Below are 15,103 nucleotides of genomic sequence, written 5' to 3'. Positions count from 1 at the left end.
TTATTGCTATCCTTCACTTGTGGGGCCAACTATCACAAAATGTGTGAGTATTAGAAAAAATCTAATGTGTCTTCCACAGGACAACTCTGCAAATATTTGAAGAAAATTTTCAGTTTTCTCTTCACCAGATTAAATATCTTTACTTTTTTCTGTTAATCTTCATATAGCATCACTTCAAAATTGTTCCTATCCTAGTTGCCCTCTTTTCAAGTTTATCATTATCCTTCCTAAAATAGGGTGCTCATAAATTCCAAGTGTGATATTTCTAAGACATAGTGGGATTATCACCTTCTTGGCACTGGACACTCTGTCTCTCTTAATACAGCCTAAGATGACATTAACTCTGTGTGTGTGTGTGTGTGTGGGTGTGTGTGTGTGTATTGTGTGTACATAGTCTATATCTCTACATATCTCATGACTCATTTTGAGCTTGTGGACTAGAGGTATCAAACAGCAATCCACATACTTTCAATGGTAGCTTGAACAAATAAAATATAATTGGGATTTAATTAAATTAATTAATTAATAAAAATAATTGGGAATTAACTTAATAAAATAAAACAAAATTAAACATAAATAGCATTTATATCTGTTTTTTAAAATACTTTATTTTTTCCAATTGCAAGTAAAAATAATTCTTAACAATTTTTTAATTTGAGTTCCAAATTGTCTCCCTCCTTTCCTTTCTTCCCACTTTGCTAAGACAACAAGCAGTTTGATGTAGGTTACACATGTACAATCATGGTAGATGTGGTTTTCTAAGGCAGTATATAGCGATCCTTGTTTTTGGTTTTGTGGCTGCATTTCTATTTGAATTTGACATGACTTTTGTAGAACACTAAAGCCTCTAGATTCTTAAAACCTCCTAGTGTTGCTATCTAGATAAATTTCTTCTACCATGTACTTATGAAGATGATTTCTTTGAACCCAAGCATAAGAATTTGAATTCCTTTTAAATTTTATCTCATAGATTGCGGCCCAATGTTTTAGCATGTCAAGATATTTTTGGATCCTAATTCTTTCATCTAAGATCTAGCTATCCCTTATAGTTTTGTATTATCTATAAATGTAAAAAACATACTACCTATACCTTTTTTCCAAGCTGTAAATAAAATGTTGAATAATAGAGAATGAATCCTAGATCCCTAGTGAACTCCATCAGAGACCACTAGTAATGGCCACTGTTTAAATCTGCCCATTCAGCTAATTCTGAACTTATTTAAGTATGCAATTATCTATATGTCTTCATTTCACTTACAAAAATAGCATAATAGATTTTGTGAACAGTTTTACTCAAAAAAATCTAGGTAAAATATATTTAACATAAAAGGAAAAAAAGGCTAGTCGTATATTACTGGTTCTTAATGAAGATAAGTTGATTCTCTATGCTTTCTTTTCTAGGTATTCATGCACCATCCCTTTAACATTACATATTAGAATTTTGTTAGTAACTGAAGTCAAGCTTACTGCCTTATTTTAGCTTAACTGAAAGAATGTCAAATCAAATTATTTTGCTTTTTGCCTCTCAGGAGAAAAACAAACCACCAAACAGGCTGGCCATCCAATATATTTTTAAAAGTTCTCAGAATACATGTTAAACAGTAGCAGAATGATAAAACAGAACTAATACTAATCTAGCAGTCAGGAAGCTTGGGTTCTCATCCCTACTCCACTACTAACTAATTGTAAAACTGTATAGTCATTTCTATTTCCTCATCTCTAAAATGAGATGATTGGATTGGTGCTTTTGATGGGTATTACCTATCACCATAATTCTATGATGCAAATTATCTATTGCCTAAGTAGAACAAATTAATAAAAATTAGTGATCCACATGATCACGCATAGTAAGATAAATGATCAATTATGGTAAGGGTCCAAACTTACTTCATCATTTGTCAATTTAAGGAATAAATCCCCCAGCACTCCTTGGCGTGGCCATTTCAGGACCCTTTCTTGCAATGCATGAAGTAAATCCAAATGTTGCTGGACAAGGTACCTCAAGGAACCTGGGAAAAGACTAGAAGCAGAATAGACCAATATATATAGTTTAGTACAAACTAAGTCCTGAATGAGACATAATCAAAAGGAATATAAAAAGTGTAGACCATTTTTTGTTCTGAAAGAAATATTCCCTGATTACAAGACATCATAGATAGTCTTTTGAAGCTGTAGGAAGGCTCCTTTATAAAGAGCCTGCTGAACAAATATGATTTGACCTTAAAAGTTGCTGCTTGCATAACCTTTCCTAAGTGTCTGAGACAGCTAAGTGGTGCAATGGATAAAGCAGGGTCCTGGAGAAGGAAAGACTTGAGTTCAAAATCAGCCTCATATACTTGACACTGACTAGCGTGTGACTTTGGGCAAGTCACTTAACCCTGATTGTCTTACCCACCAAAAATAAATAAATCCTCATTTCTTTAGGTGAAATGACAGAGGATAGAATACTGGAATTGGAAGTTCAAAAGCATCTTTGATACTTATTAGCTGCTTGAACACAAGAAAGTCATTGTATCATTTTCTCATCTATAAAGCAGGATAAATATCTATATTTGCTTCCTTATATGGCTGTTGTGAGATAATGTATGTGAAGTGCTTTACAAACTTTAAAGTACCATACAAACATCAGTTATGATAGCAATCTAAAAAGGAATCATTCACATTTCCATTGTGCTTTAAAGTTTACACAGACTTTCCTTACAAAAGGGAGGAAAATAAATACATAGCTTTACTCACCGGAAATTCTGTAGAACATCTAAAAAAATCTTAAACTTTTTAAAATTGATTATTAAAGCCACTTTTCTTCATTGCCAGTTTATTTATCTGGTAATAGTACTGAGACTATACTTCCAGTTCATAATAATTAGGTTGAAGATAGTTACTAGGGAGGTTGAATAATGTATTTAAAACTGGAAACTGAAACTTATTGAATCTGAAATTTTTCCTTTTTTCCCATTTGCTTCCCAAGTTGAGTATTATAAAATATACTCTGACCTATGAGAAATTTAAGTCTTTTCCTCCTTGTGTATCTCTCTATCTCCCATATTTCTGTGAAGAAAGAGAGGGCTGAGGGCCAAGGAAGAAAGAGACAGAGAGACAGACAGAAAGGTAGAAGAGTGAAGAGACCAAAGACTTAAGAAAAGAAAGGCATTAATGAGAATCAACAAATTACAGTCTATTTGACAATATTTCTTTGTTGTTAATTAACATTTTGGTCACAATCTGCAGATAGGATAGGAAAGTTAAAAAAAAAAATCTAATAAGGGGAAGAACACCAAAAGTAACCTATTTTACTACTTTACCAAAGGCTAGCTCTGACATTGTTCCCCAGAAATGTAGGTTCCTAAAGAGCTAAAAAAAAGGGGGGGGGCCTAAATAAGGGCATGTGTGAATTTTAAAAAACAAACAAACCAAGATGGTCACCAGTTAATTGCTCAAATTTAAAATCCTGGAACTTGACAGACTAAGGCTGAGCCACCACATTTAGGAGTAGATTCCAGGTTGCTCTGGTGGCTTTCATCAATGGATCTGTAATCTTATTAACATGGATATTGCTTCCATTCATTAAAAAAAAAAATCTCACTCCAATAGGCAAGCTTATCATCTAGGCTTTGTAATAGAAAGTGTTTAAACACATGACACTTCATGGTATTTTATAGCCTAGCACCTCTGTTGAATTAAACTTGGAGGCTCTGTGGGAAGCCATCATAGACCCCTTCTCAGCTATTAGCTTCTCCTTACTATAAATTCATCTTACTGCCTTGCTATTAGGAGACATCTACTTATACCCGAGGCCACAGTTTTCAGCTTGCAGTGATATATTAAATAAAACAAATTTTTATTTTACTCAGCTAAGTATAGGATACTGTGCTGGATACTGGGTAAAAATGAAAATGAAAGTATGACATTTTGAAGACTTCTATAAAGCTTTATTTCCTATAAGTGGGTCAAGCAAGTAATTTCACATTTATATAACTTATGTTGTAGCAGCAGATGCCTGTTTTTTCTGGGTTCATTCACCAATTTGAACACATGTATCCTCCCACTCCAAACACACACATATTTCCCACTGTATGGTGCCATTGAAATGTATAATAAGAAATATATGCGACCAGAATTTTAAGAGGCTTTTGTAAACAGCATTGGAGAGAATGTTCACACCCACCCTTCCCATACAAATAAAATCATAAGCCCAGGAAGCCCTTTTCTACTGCTGCAAATAATCATGTGGCATTTGATGGTCATCTAGCCACATCCCAAGAGGACAAAATAATCTAGACCTTACAATGGACGTGTAGTTTGCATGGTAGAAAAGAACATGATCCCTAGCCAGCTGCAGTGATCATTCACAATACAGGCCAAGACCAAAGAAAATCCAGAAAACTAATTTCACTGAATCCATTGCAAGATTGGTTTTGAGGCAGGTTATGGGCAAGAGGATATTATGCTAGAATCACATAGCTTAGAAAGATAAGTAGGGCAAGTTAACTCCTACATTGCTGTAAAGACAAAAGTCAACAAGGATACCTTCTCTCCTTGGTACTCCTCTTCCCATCAGATCCCTGGAATGTTGCTTTGATCTTCAGAACCAGGGATATATTGATAACATACTTTCGTTCAGATTCAAGCAGCTCCAGAGCCACAGTTTGTCTTTTGGCTTTAAAAATTAACCCAAATAAACAATTAGAAAAAAATTAGGATATTGAAGCTTGATATTTAGAGGTTAGTCTATTGCTGGAAAATGAAGGTAATAAAAATTGCTTTATTAACAGAAGAATTCTAAAAATTTTGCATTAGTATCCATCAACCTAACTCCTTTTTTATCATAGTACTACATAACTATTCATTTTAATATCAAATATTAAAGTATTTTCTAGTAGTTCTAGTCTAGATTTGCCCTTAACTATTCATATGATCTGTGCTAATTCATTCAACTTCTTGGGGATTTTCAGTTTCCTTATCTATAAAATGAAGGAACTTCATTAAATGATTTATTTTTGATCTTTTCTAGGCCTGAGTCTTTAATTCTGCAATTCTGTTGCAATTTCCGAATTATGTTTTTTAAATGAAAAGTATTTGCATTATAGGAGTATTCAAACTTTTTTCCATCAAACTCATAAACTTTAAATTCATCATATTTCAGTTTCTTATAAACTGAATTTTACTTTCTTATTTCTTCCTCCTATTTTCTATGGTATATTTTAACTTCCCAGCAAGTTTCTTTCCTAAAGCATATGTGCTTCAGCATATCTGCTATTCCAGAGAATTTGTATGCCCAAGAGCATGATGCTTTCTTCCTCTTTGATGTTCCCTCTTAACAAGAAAATATAAACTTTCATAAAAGTATGCCTACTTAATTTTCATAAACTTTTCTGTAGTTCTCTTCAAGTCTTTTGTAAATTTAGAGACAAGTTGATACTATTTTCTTTTCCCCACACCTTCTTTTAGAAAGGTACTACTTCTCTTATCTGGAGTTGTTTAGTACTTTAAACTAGTTGTGAATCATATTAACAGAATCCATGTGACATGCATTCTACTTCTGCTGCTCATTGGTCAGGTAACTGTGATGAAGTCACTCTTCTCTATATTATCTTCCACTTGTAAAATTAGGGGATTTTGAGGGCAGATGATTTCAAAGTTACATTTCAACTCACCAATTCTATTACTAGCTTAAGAAAGGTATCCAATAAGTGCTATTATCAGCATATAGAATAAGGAAGTCTAAAAGAAAACATGGCCCCAGATCAAGAAGGTTAAGCTTAAACTAGGTCATCTTCCACTAAAGTGCTATGCAGTCATTGTGGTATGGAGGTGACCTTGGGTTTTATGTCTGCAGAATATGGAATTGTCAAGTTCTCCCAAGACAAAAAAATTTCAAGTACAATCTAGGTTGCAGAATCGTAGGATAAGATATTTAAAGTCAGAGGGAACCCTAGAGATCCTCTAGTCCAATGGCCTCATTTTATAGATGAGGAAACTGAGGAAAATGATTATATATTGCTCTCAATTAATTTTTTCGGCCATAGTCACTCAAACACCATCTACAAAATCATAAAAAGGTTACAATTTGTATCAGTGGAAGGAATGAAATTACTGATGAAATCATGGACTCTTTGAGTGCTGAAGAAATATATAAATCAAACCTATCTAGAGATGTTAGCAAGGAAGGTTGACCACAGAATTGCAATATCATAAAAATAATGGGCTTAGTAAATGAACAGAGGGAAATCCAAAGGAAATTCAAATGAGACTTTGTAAGAATTGCTATAATCAGAATCCATAATGCCATTTAGGGAGGTAAAACATGATAGCATAGGTAATATCTTTATTATTGATATAAATAATTATGCAGGATTTTGTGATCAATTATTAGATTAACACAAATTTTAAGAAGCAAGCTAAGTATGATTATTCATCACTTATTTTCATTAAAAAGTTTCTAGTCTTTAGTACAATGTGTTCAATACAGCCCAAACTCAATAAATGCTGCTGATTTTAATCGATTAATGTGGTCTGAACATTTAAAAGGGTAATACAAACCTTGTTCAGCTTTGGAGGGGGAACTAATATGACAAAGCATCTCATCTATATGTTACAAGTCCAAGAGGATCCTATTCAGTATCAAATAATCGAAGCCAGAGAGGGTTGGTCAGTTCTCATAAAGTGATTGGGGTCCAAGAAATCTAGATTTTGTAGAGAATTGTGGCCACTTTTTTCATCCACCATTACATGTAAGACTTACCAGATAAAGATGTTTCACATAAAACATTCTCTAAGGAGCTATGCCTGCCTTGAGCTGCTTCCTTTGGTTTATCTGGGTGATCCTTGGATCCATATTCCTCACTCCATTCCTTACTGTCCTTGGGCTGTCTCCACAGCCCAGGGGTCAGAGGACCTTTAGTTTGAACTTCAGTGGATAAGCAGGACTTGAGGTTTTCTTCTGTCTCGGGAGTTGCTGCATTTACTCCTAAAAAACAGAAGATGGTTAGAGACTTGATATTTTTAAAAAGTAGTTCTATTTCCAATACCCTTATACTTGGATATTATAAAATATTCCATTCGAACATCAAATCTTTCATATTATATCAGTTAATCAATAAATATTTATTAAATGCCTGCTATGTCCTAGACACAAGGTTTCCTGTCCTTGAGGAACTCTTCAGACATCATGTACATGTGTAGACATATCTGTTTAAATACATATATATATATATATATATATCCAAAATTTTATATAAAACTTTGTATACAAGAGAGATATAAAGTGATTTGAAGGAACAGATCAGAAAGTTCCTGGGTGGGCATCAGGAAAGACTTTATTAGTAGGTAATACTTGATTGATCTTTGAGGTAGAATAAAAATTCTAAAAAGCAGAGGTGAGAAGGTACTTCCAGACATGGGAATATCCCATGCAAAGTAATAAGACAGAAAATGAAGCACCCTATTTAATATGAAAAGCCAAATTGACTAGATCATAGGGAACATGAAAAGGAATAAGACTGGAAAGGTAGGTTGAAGGATTTTAAATGCCAAAACAGGAGTTTGTTTTATTACCTTTAAGATATGAGAGTTTTTTGGTTAGAAAAATAACATGGTCAGACCTGTGCCCGGCAGCTGCACAGAGCACAGATAGGAGTGGGGAGAGATTTGAGGAAGAAACACCAATTAGGAGATAATTACATTATTACTAAGCTCTGTTTTAGGTATGTTGAATTTGGGATGCCTATAGAAAACCTATTTCAAAGTGTCCAGTAGGTCATTTAAGTAGATGGATTTGAAGCTTAGGAAAGAGACTAGGCTGAATATACAAAGCTGATAATCATCTTGATAGAGATGATAATTAAATCCATAGAATCTTATTACATCCCCAAGTGAGAGAGTATAAAAGAAAAAGAAAAGTATCTAAGACAAAATAGAATATGGGCTGTGGTAGTGATCCAGCAAAGGAGACTAAGATGTCAGATAGAAAGAAAACCAAAAAAGGGAACAATGTCACAAATTCAGAGGAAAAGAGGATAGGGGCAGGATGGTCAAAAGTATAAAATACTGTAGATACAGAAGCATAAAGATTGAGAAAAGGCAATGAGCTTGAACAAGTAAGAGATCTGCTGTAATTTTGAAGAGAGCAGTCTTAATTGTGCAATGAAGTTAAAATGATGCAATGAAGTTAAAAGATTGCAAAGGATTGAGGTATTGGGAGGAAAGGAAGTGGAACTAACGTGTATAAACAGCTTTTTCTAGAAATCTGTGAAAGAGAGAAGAAATATAGAGTTATAGTTTGAGGGGATGAAAGGACTTTTTGAAGATGGTCCAATCTTGAATGTTTATAGGGAGAAGAGAAGGAGCCAAGAGAATGTAAGAAACTGAACAGTAAAGAAAGAGATGAGGTGACTGGAGGAGCCATCTTTAAAAGAAGAAAGAGTATTGGATTGAGAGTACATGTGGAGAGGGTTGTCTTGGCAAAAGGAAAGGTCACATCTTTATTGGAGACAACAATAAGGGAAAAAAATGTGAGTGATGTCATGGATTTGAAAGAATTAGAGAAGGGGAAATGGACTGGTAGAAAATGGACTTTATTTTCAATCAACAAGGAATTATTAACTGCCTATTCTGTGTCAGAAATGTGTTATATACTCTGGGGATATAAATACAAAGAACAAAACAATCCTTACTGTCAAAGTAGTTACATTTTAATGGGAAAGACAGACAGACAGACAGATAGATAGATAGATAGACAGACGAATGGAAATAGAACAAATAAAAATAAATTCAATATGGTTAAATGTAATATAAATAGAAAAATAGTAGTACTTGGAACTGCATCTTGAAGGAAGAAAGGAATTCTTTATAAAAGAGGTGAGAAGTATATTCCAGGTAAAGATAAGGAATTGGAAGAAGGAATGTCATGCAGAGGTACAAAGAAAAACTAGTTTGATAGGGATCATAGAGATCAGGAAAGGGAGTAATATATAATTTTGTGTGTGTGTATGTATATGTATGTGTGTGTATGTATATACATCCAAACATATATTTTATGCCCAGAGGAGTTCATATTTTATCCTGGAATAGGTAAAAGTAAGCAGAAAAATTCATATGTAAGAGATTTTGTGGATATAGAAGTTTGGAAGAAAGATTGGTCTTGAGGACAATATATGAGCTCTGTTTGGACTTGTTAAATTTGATATATATCTACAATATCCATTTTGAAAAGTCCAACAGGCAACTAGTGATAAAGAACTAAAGCTCAGGAGGAAGACTGGGGATGAGTTATCTGCATAGGAATTAAACCAATGGAATCTAAACAGATAAACAAGTGGGATAATGTACAGAGAAAAAAAAAAAAAGACCTAAGGGAAAGCCTTGAGGAATACCCTCAAGACATGGAAGCTTGGTTTTTTCTGCTTGTATCTGTATTATCAGAGCTTAGCATGATGCCTTGCACATAGTAAGCACTTAATAAATGCATGGTGATTTTATTTGACTCAATGAATGAACCAAAAAGAGACTACCCAAAATGGTTACTTTCCATTCCTTCATTAGGATTAAACTAAGAATTTGTTCTATAGTGACTCAGTCTTTACTATTTATTACTTAAATTATTATCTTGGTTATTTTAACAATTATGTTTAAGTATAATTAAATGTTGCTAGTATATATTTTTTATACTTGCCTGAGTTTTGTTCTGTTTTGAGGATAAGAGGATGATAGGATAAAGGGAAAGGCAAGTACAAATTAATATTCTTTATTCTCATCAGAATTATTCTAAGAAAGGGATAAATTTGTCCAAAGGTCTCATTACTAGAAATCCTCCCAGGAAAATCAAACAAAATTGTTGTGCCTCAAGATATTTATAGCAGTATTTTTTGTAGTAGCGAAGAACTGGAAACAAAATATATGCTTATGAATTAGGGAATGGCTAAATAAGTTTTGATACAAGAGTGTAATGGAATATTACTACTCTGTAAGAAGCAATAAATAAAAATATAGAGATGCAAGGAAGACATATGAATTGATACAAAGTGAAGTAGACAAGATCCAAAAAACAATATTCATAAAATCTACAATGTAAATTGAGAGAACACCAACACAAAAAACAACTTGGAATATGTATAATTAAAAGGACCATTCTTGGCCCTGAATAGAGATAAGAAAATGCACTTCTCTCCCTTCTTTGGAAGAGGTGATAGATCCTGCTGAAGTATATTGAATAGGCTTTTTGACTTAAGTTGATGTATATTGTTCAGTTTTTTTTTTTTTTTCTCTGCTTTATTCTTTGCAACAGGGATCAGCTACCTAGGCAAGGGAAAGAAAAGAAATGTATTTGGGAAATAAAGCAATGTGAAAACAGAAGATACCAATTTTTTTTTAATTTAAAATTTTATGCTCACCAGGACTCATTATTCCTTTCACATTACTGTCTCCTGCATGAACTGGTCTGGACTCTGGGACTGTAAATTAAAAAGAAAGAAAGAAAGCTTTTCATTCTTTTGAGCAACCATGAATATGAAGGGAAAATTTTTCAATGGATATTGAATAATGGATGTCTTTTCTGAAATTTTTGCAGTGGGATCTTGAATTTAAATCTACAACTATTCAGAGCACCAGGCATGCCTGAAGTCTTTTCACCTAGTGCATTAGGAAGGAAGCAGAAGAGGAGGATGTCCAGTTTGGAAAAAAGGAAGGGATGGATTTAGCAAATTGAAACCAAGTCAGGGAAAATTGTTGTGTGTTGGTTACCATGTTTACAGGGCAGCTAGGTACAATGGATAAAGTACCCAACCTAGAGTCAAGAAGACACATCTTCCTGAATTTAAATCCAGCCTCAAACACTTACTATCTATAATCAGATCAATGATGAGCTAAATTTTTCACTAGTTTATTTAATATACTACAATCCCACCCTGATTATTGTAACAAAAATGTAATCCAGTGTATTGGTTTTGGGAATATGATTTAATTTAGCAAAATAAATGCGTTAGTATCAATTAAATAGATGTTTTTGTTGTCATGTAGATTTTAAAAAATCTCTCTGACTAGATATAGAGGGCCGCAGATAGTGAGGGAACTCTGGGTAAGGTATAAGACCCTTTAGCCCAGAGGGAACCTGCTGACAATGTCTGGTTTGGCTCCCCACCTCCCCTTGGTATTCTCACCTTTTCCTGAGAAGTCAAGGAGGATGTGACCACCTGTGTTCTACTTGAGGCAAGGGATACTTACAGCAGGGTGCTTATAGTTAAATTAAGCACTTACTCAGTGTGATTGATGAGATAATGGTTCTCTAGTTCGCACATACTTAGTGTGCTGTAATGATGTAATCATATTGAGGTATTTAAGAGCTGAGCAAGGACTGGAAATGAGAGACTCCATTTTAGACCTATACTAGGGAAATAATAAGCTTTGACAGGTCCTACACCAAAATGGAAGAGCTTGGAGTCTGTACCCAATGATGAATGAATTCATCTATTGTCTGAGGATCAAGACTATTTCATTTTAAAGAGATGGATCATCAAGATGACATAATATCATGAATTTTTCCAGCCAAAGCAATTCAAAACTACTAAATTATAGATGAGTTGCAATTTGCATTAATCATGGGAGTGCCCATACCAACAAAATTACAGGCCCTTCAAAGGCTGGCATATTAAGCAATTATCTATCACCAATTGTATACACGGCACTGTACTTGATTGGGGCATACAAAGGCAAAAAGAGCTCACCTTATGATATCTTATCTTATGAATATTCTATAGTCCAGTTGAAAAATGTTCTATCTTTAGTCTTTCAATGATAGTGTCCATAATAAACTAATGTAACAGAAAAAAAAAAAAGGGAGAACATCTAGTTGTTGTGATATGGGAGTCACCTGTCAGTGGCTGCTGGAGGTCTAACTCAGACTTGTAGAATGGATCTCTCCATGTGAGAGGACGATGATGATACAAGGAGACTGAGAGGCAGTTGCCTTGTCTGAACTCTTTTCTCTTCCCTCTTGCCTCCAATTTATTTCATTATCAATCCACAAGGAACATCCGTAAAGGCTGCCTTGCACCTCCTTCAAGTGTTATGATCTACAGCTGGGGAGGCTCTTGGAGAATTGGACCTGCCCCTTCATGTAGGCATGGTTCTTAACAAATTAATTCATAAGAGTTTTCCCAACAAGAGGTTTGGCAATTGTTAATGCTGTAAAGTTACCCATGCATATATTCTGTAAATAAAAGGCTATTAAATTTAAAAAAAAAAAAAAAAAAAAAAAAAAAAAAGAGTTTTCCCAGATATCTCTGAAACCATTCTCTGTATCATTTCTTACATCACAAAAATATTTCATCAAATTCATAAACCACAACCTGTTCAGCCATTTCTCAGTTCATGGGTACCTCTTCATTGTTTGCTAGTTTCCACAAAAAGAACTGGTATCCCCATTTTTGCTCACATGGCCCCTTTCTTCAGAGGGAGACCAGGTGATGTTTTCTCAAAGAGTCTATGAGATGGAGTAGGTCAGACTAGACCTAAGTCACATGATTCCTATTCCCAGAGGTCTGCAGAGCTAGAATATCAGGCCTTAGGCCCAGGTTGCAGAAAGTTACTTGATCTCTAGGCCTGGAGCTCTCTAGACCTTAGATCAGCTTTAAGAAGTGACAGGAAGTGAGGTGACCCTCAGGAAGCAGACAACATTGGTGATCATTGGTCAATGAAGGTTACTTCTTTTTAATCCATCCAATGAAAAGCCTTGATCTTTGGCTATTTAACCAGCTTTACCATTTCTAGCTTGCCAGGTTGGCCCCACATTGGGCGCCAAAATGTAGTATCCTTCTGGAGGTCCTGTTCGGGTGCCAAAATGTAGTGCCTGGACTAGCTCTCTGGAGGATCTCAGGACCAGCCTTGATCTTAGTGGAGGAGTGAAAGAGGCAGCAGAGCCACCAAGATGGTGGTCTAAAATGGAGTCTCTCATTTCCAGTCCTTGCTCAGCTCTTAAATACCTCAATATGATTACATCATTACAGCACACTAAGTATGTGCGAACTAGAGAACCATTATCTCATTAATCACACTGAGTAAGTGCTTAACTATAAGCACCCTGCTGTAAGTATCCCTTGCCTCAAGTAGAACACAGGTGGTCACATCCTCCTTGACTTCTCAGGAAAAGGTGAGAATACCAAAGGGAGGTGGGGAGCCAAACCAGACATTGTCAGCAGGTTCCCTCTGGGCTAAAGGGTCTTATACCTTACCCAGAGTTCCCTCACTATCTGCAGTCCTCTATATCTAGTCAGATTTTTAAAAATCTACATGACAACAAAAACATCTATTTAATTGATACTAATGCATTTATTTTGCTAAATTAAATCCTATTCCCAAAACCAAACTTTAGACTTCTCTTTTAAGAAATGGGTTTTTTCCCCTGGCACTATGGATAATATAAAGGCTATATTCTAATGCCTACCTCTTCAGCACTGTCAGCTCATTATATTTTAATTTCCACAATTGAACCAATGGGAGTAATCAGGACATAGTTCTAGATAGATTCAGATGTGATAAGTCCACAAAATATGTGATTTGGAAGGGATCTCTGAGGTCATTTATATGAATTCCCCCCTCCCAAAAAAATTTTGGAAGGTTTTCAGGAAAAGTAGATTTACCAACCTACCTAAAACAACCATCTCTACTTTTGGATAGCATGAATTGTTCATTTTTCTTTATATTTCTTTATATAGTTAAATTTGTCTCTACAACTTTCACTTAGTTCTCCTTGTTCTGTCAATTGAGGCAGAGCAGAATACATTTTATGTCACTTCCACATGAGAGCTTTTCATATACTTGAAGAGTCATGCCTTGCCCAAGACTTCTTTTCTACCAATCAATTTCTACCTTACATGGCATGTGAATTTGAGGCCTTCACTTTTCTCAGTTACCCTCCTCTAAATTCTCCCTGGTTTATCAGTCCTCCCTAAAAAATGGCACACAGAACTGAGAACAATACTCTGAATGCAACTAGGTGGTACAGAGGACAATGTGTGTCACAGGCCTGGAGTCAGGAAGAGTCATCTTCCTGGGTTCAAATCTGACTTTAGGTGGTCACTAGCTATGTGACCCTGGGCAAGTCACTTAACCCTTTTTGCCTCAGTTTCCTCTTTTGTAAAATGAAGTGGAGAATGAAGTGACAAACCACTTCAGTATCTTTGCCAAGAAAACCTCAAATGAGATCATGAAGAGTCAGACACAACTGAATAACACCTCAACTACACTCTAGATAAATGATTAGGCTAAAGTCCAGGTAAGTCAACTGCCTCACTTGGAAGTTGTAACTCTCTTATGGCTACAAAGATCACATTCATTTTCTTAATGCCATATCACACTATTGACTCATATTGAGTTTTCAGTCCTCTTACACCTCAGGATCTTTTTCAGACAAATTTCTATTTCATCATATTTTCATACTTGTGAAAATGTGTGGGTTTTTTTTTTTTTTTGATCACCTGAACCCATATAAAAGATCTTAGCTTGAGTCTTTAGTCAGATATGAAGTTGTCTTCTTGCTAATTTAGAAATATTCAAGTCATATTTTTTCCCCAAAAGGCAAAGCTTAAATTGGGCAAGGTATTAAGACTCTTAGATTTAGTGACATGAAAGGAAAATTTCCAGTGTACTCTCTGCTAATGTAATAGAGATGGAGAGAATTTGGCCATTTCTTCCAGTCACCAAAAACCTATGTGCAAATAAAACCCAAACCACTCACAGAATTCAGTCTGATTGCAAACTGTACCTTTCTCATAGGCCTGAGTTGGCAAAATATTTGTAAAATCTTCACTTGTCAAAACAGGTTCAGGGATATTGATTGAGCGGAAAGGACTACCTTGGTTGGGTGCAGCTCCAGCTGGTGACACATGCTCTTCCTTTTGTGTTTTTCTAGATAAGGACAACACAATGAAACAGTATCAATTTTTAAATTTTTGGGAGTTGGCAATTTAGACTATTTCCCAGTGCCCCTAAAAAATAAAAATATTATAAAAGAAAAATACTTTCATTTTCCAAAGATCAACTCTGAGTTACAACCTTGGTTACCCTTTCTATTATTCCCAATATTGGGGGAAAATGCTTATAATAGGTGATG

The 15,103-nt window shown here is 34.9% G+C and overlaps 1 protein-coding gene across 9 annotated transcripts in view; it reads right to left on the bottom strand.

Moving 5' to 3' along the window:
• The window catches only part of ARHGEF33 (Rho guanine nucleotide exchange factor 33), a 77,554-nt gene that overhangs the window by 23,365 nt on the left and 39,086 nt on the right, over window positions 1-15,103 (bottom strand). For 8 of the 9 annotated variants that reach the window (XM_031950386.1, XM_031950379.1, XM_031950382.1 and 5 more), the window contains 5 exons: window positions 14,756-14,898; window positions 10,389-10,448; window positions 6,743-6,967; window positions 4,528-4,657; window positions 1,888-2,020 (listed from right to left, as the gene is read on the bottom strand). In XM_031950386.1, coding sequence (XP_031806246.1) covers window positions 1,888-2,020; window positions 4,528-4,657; window positions 6,743-6,967; window positions 10,389-10,448; window positions 14,756-14,898 — 691 coding nt within the window. The remainder of the gene's footprint in view (window positions 1-1,887; window positions 2,021-4,527; window positions 4,658-6,742; window positions 6,968-10,388; window positions 10,449-14,755; window positions 14,899-15,103) is intronic. The other variant, XM_031950384.1, reaches the window with a different exon arrangement.

This window comes from Sarcophilus harrisii, chromosome 2 (assembly GCF_902635505.1).
Source record: "Sarcophilus harrisii chromosome 2, mSarHar1.11, whole genome shotgun sequence".
NCBI classification, from domain to species: Eukaryota; Metazoa; Chordata; class Mammalia; order Dasyuromorphia; family Dasyuridae; genus Sarcophilus; species Sarcophilus harrisii.
This window is presented reverse-complemented; position numbering and strand designations above follow the sequence as displayed.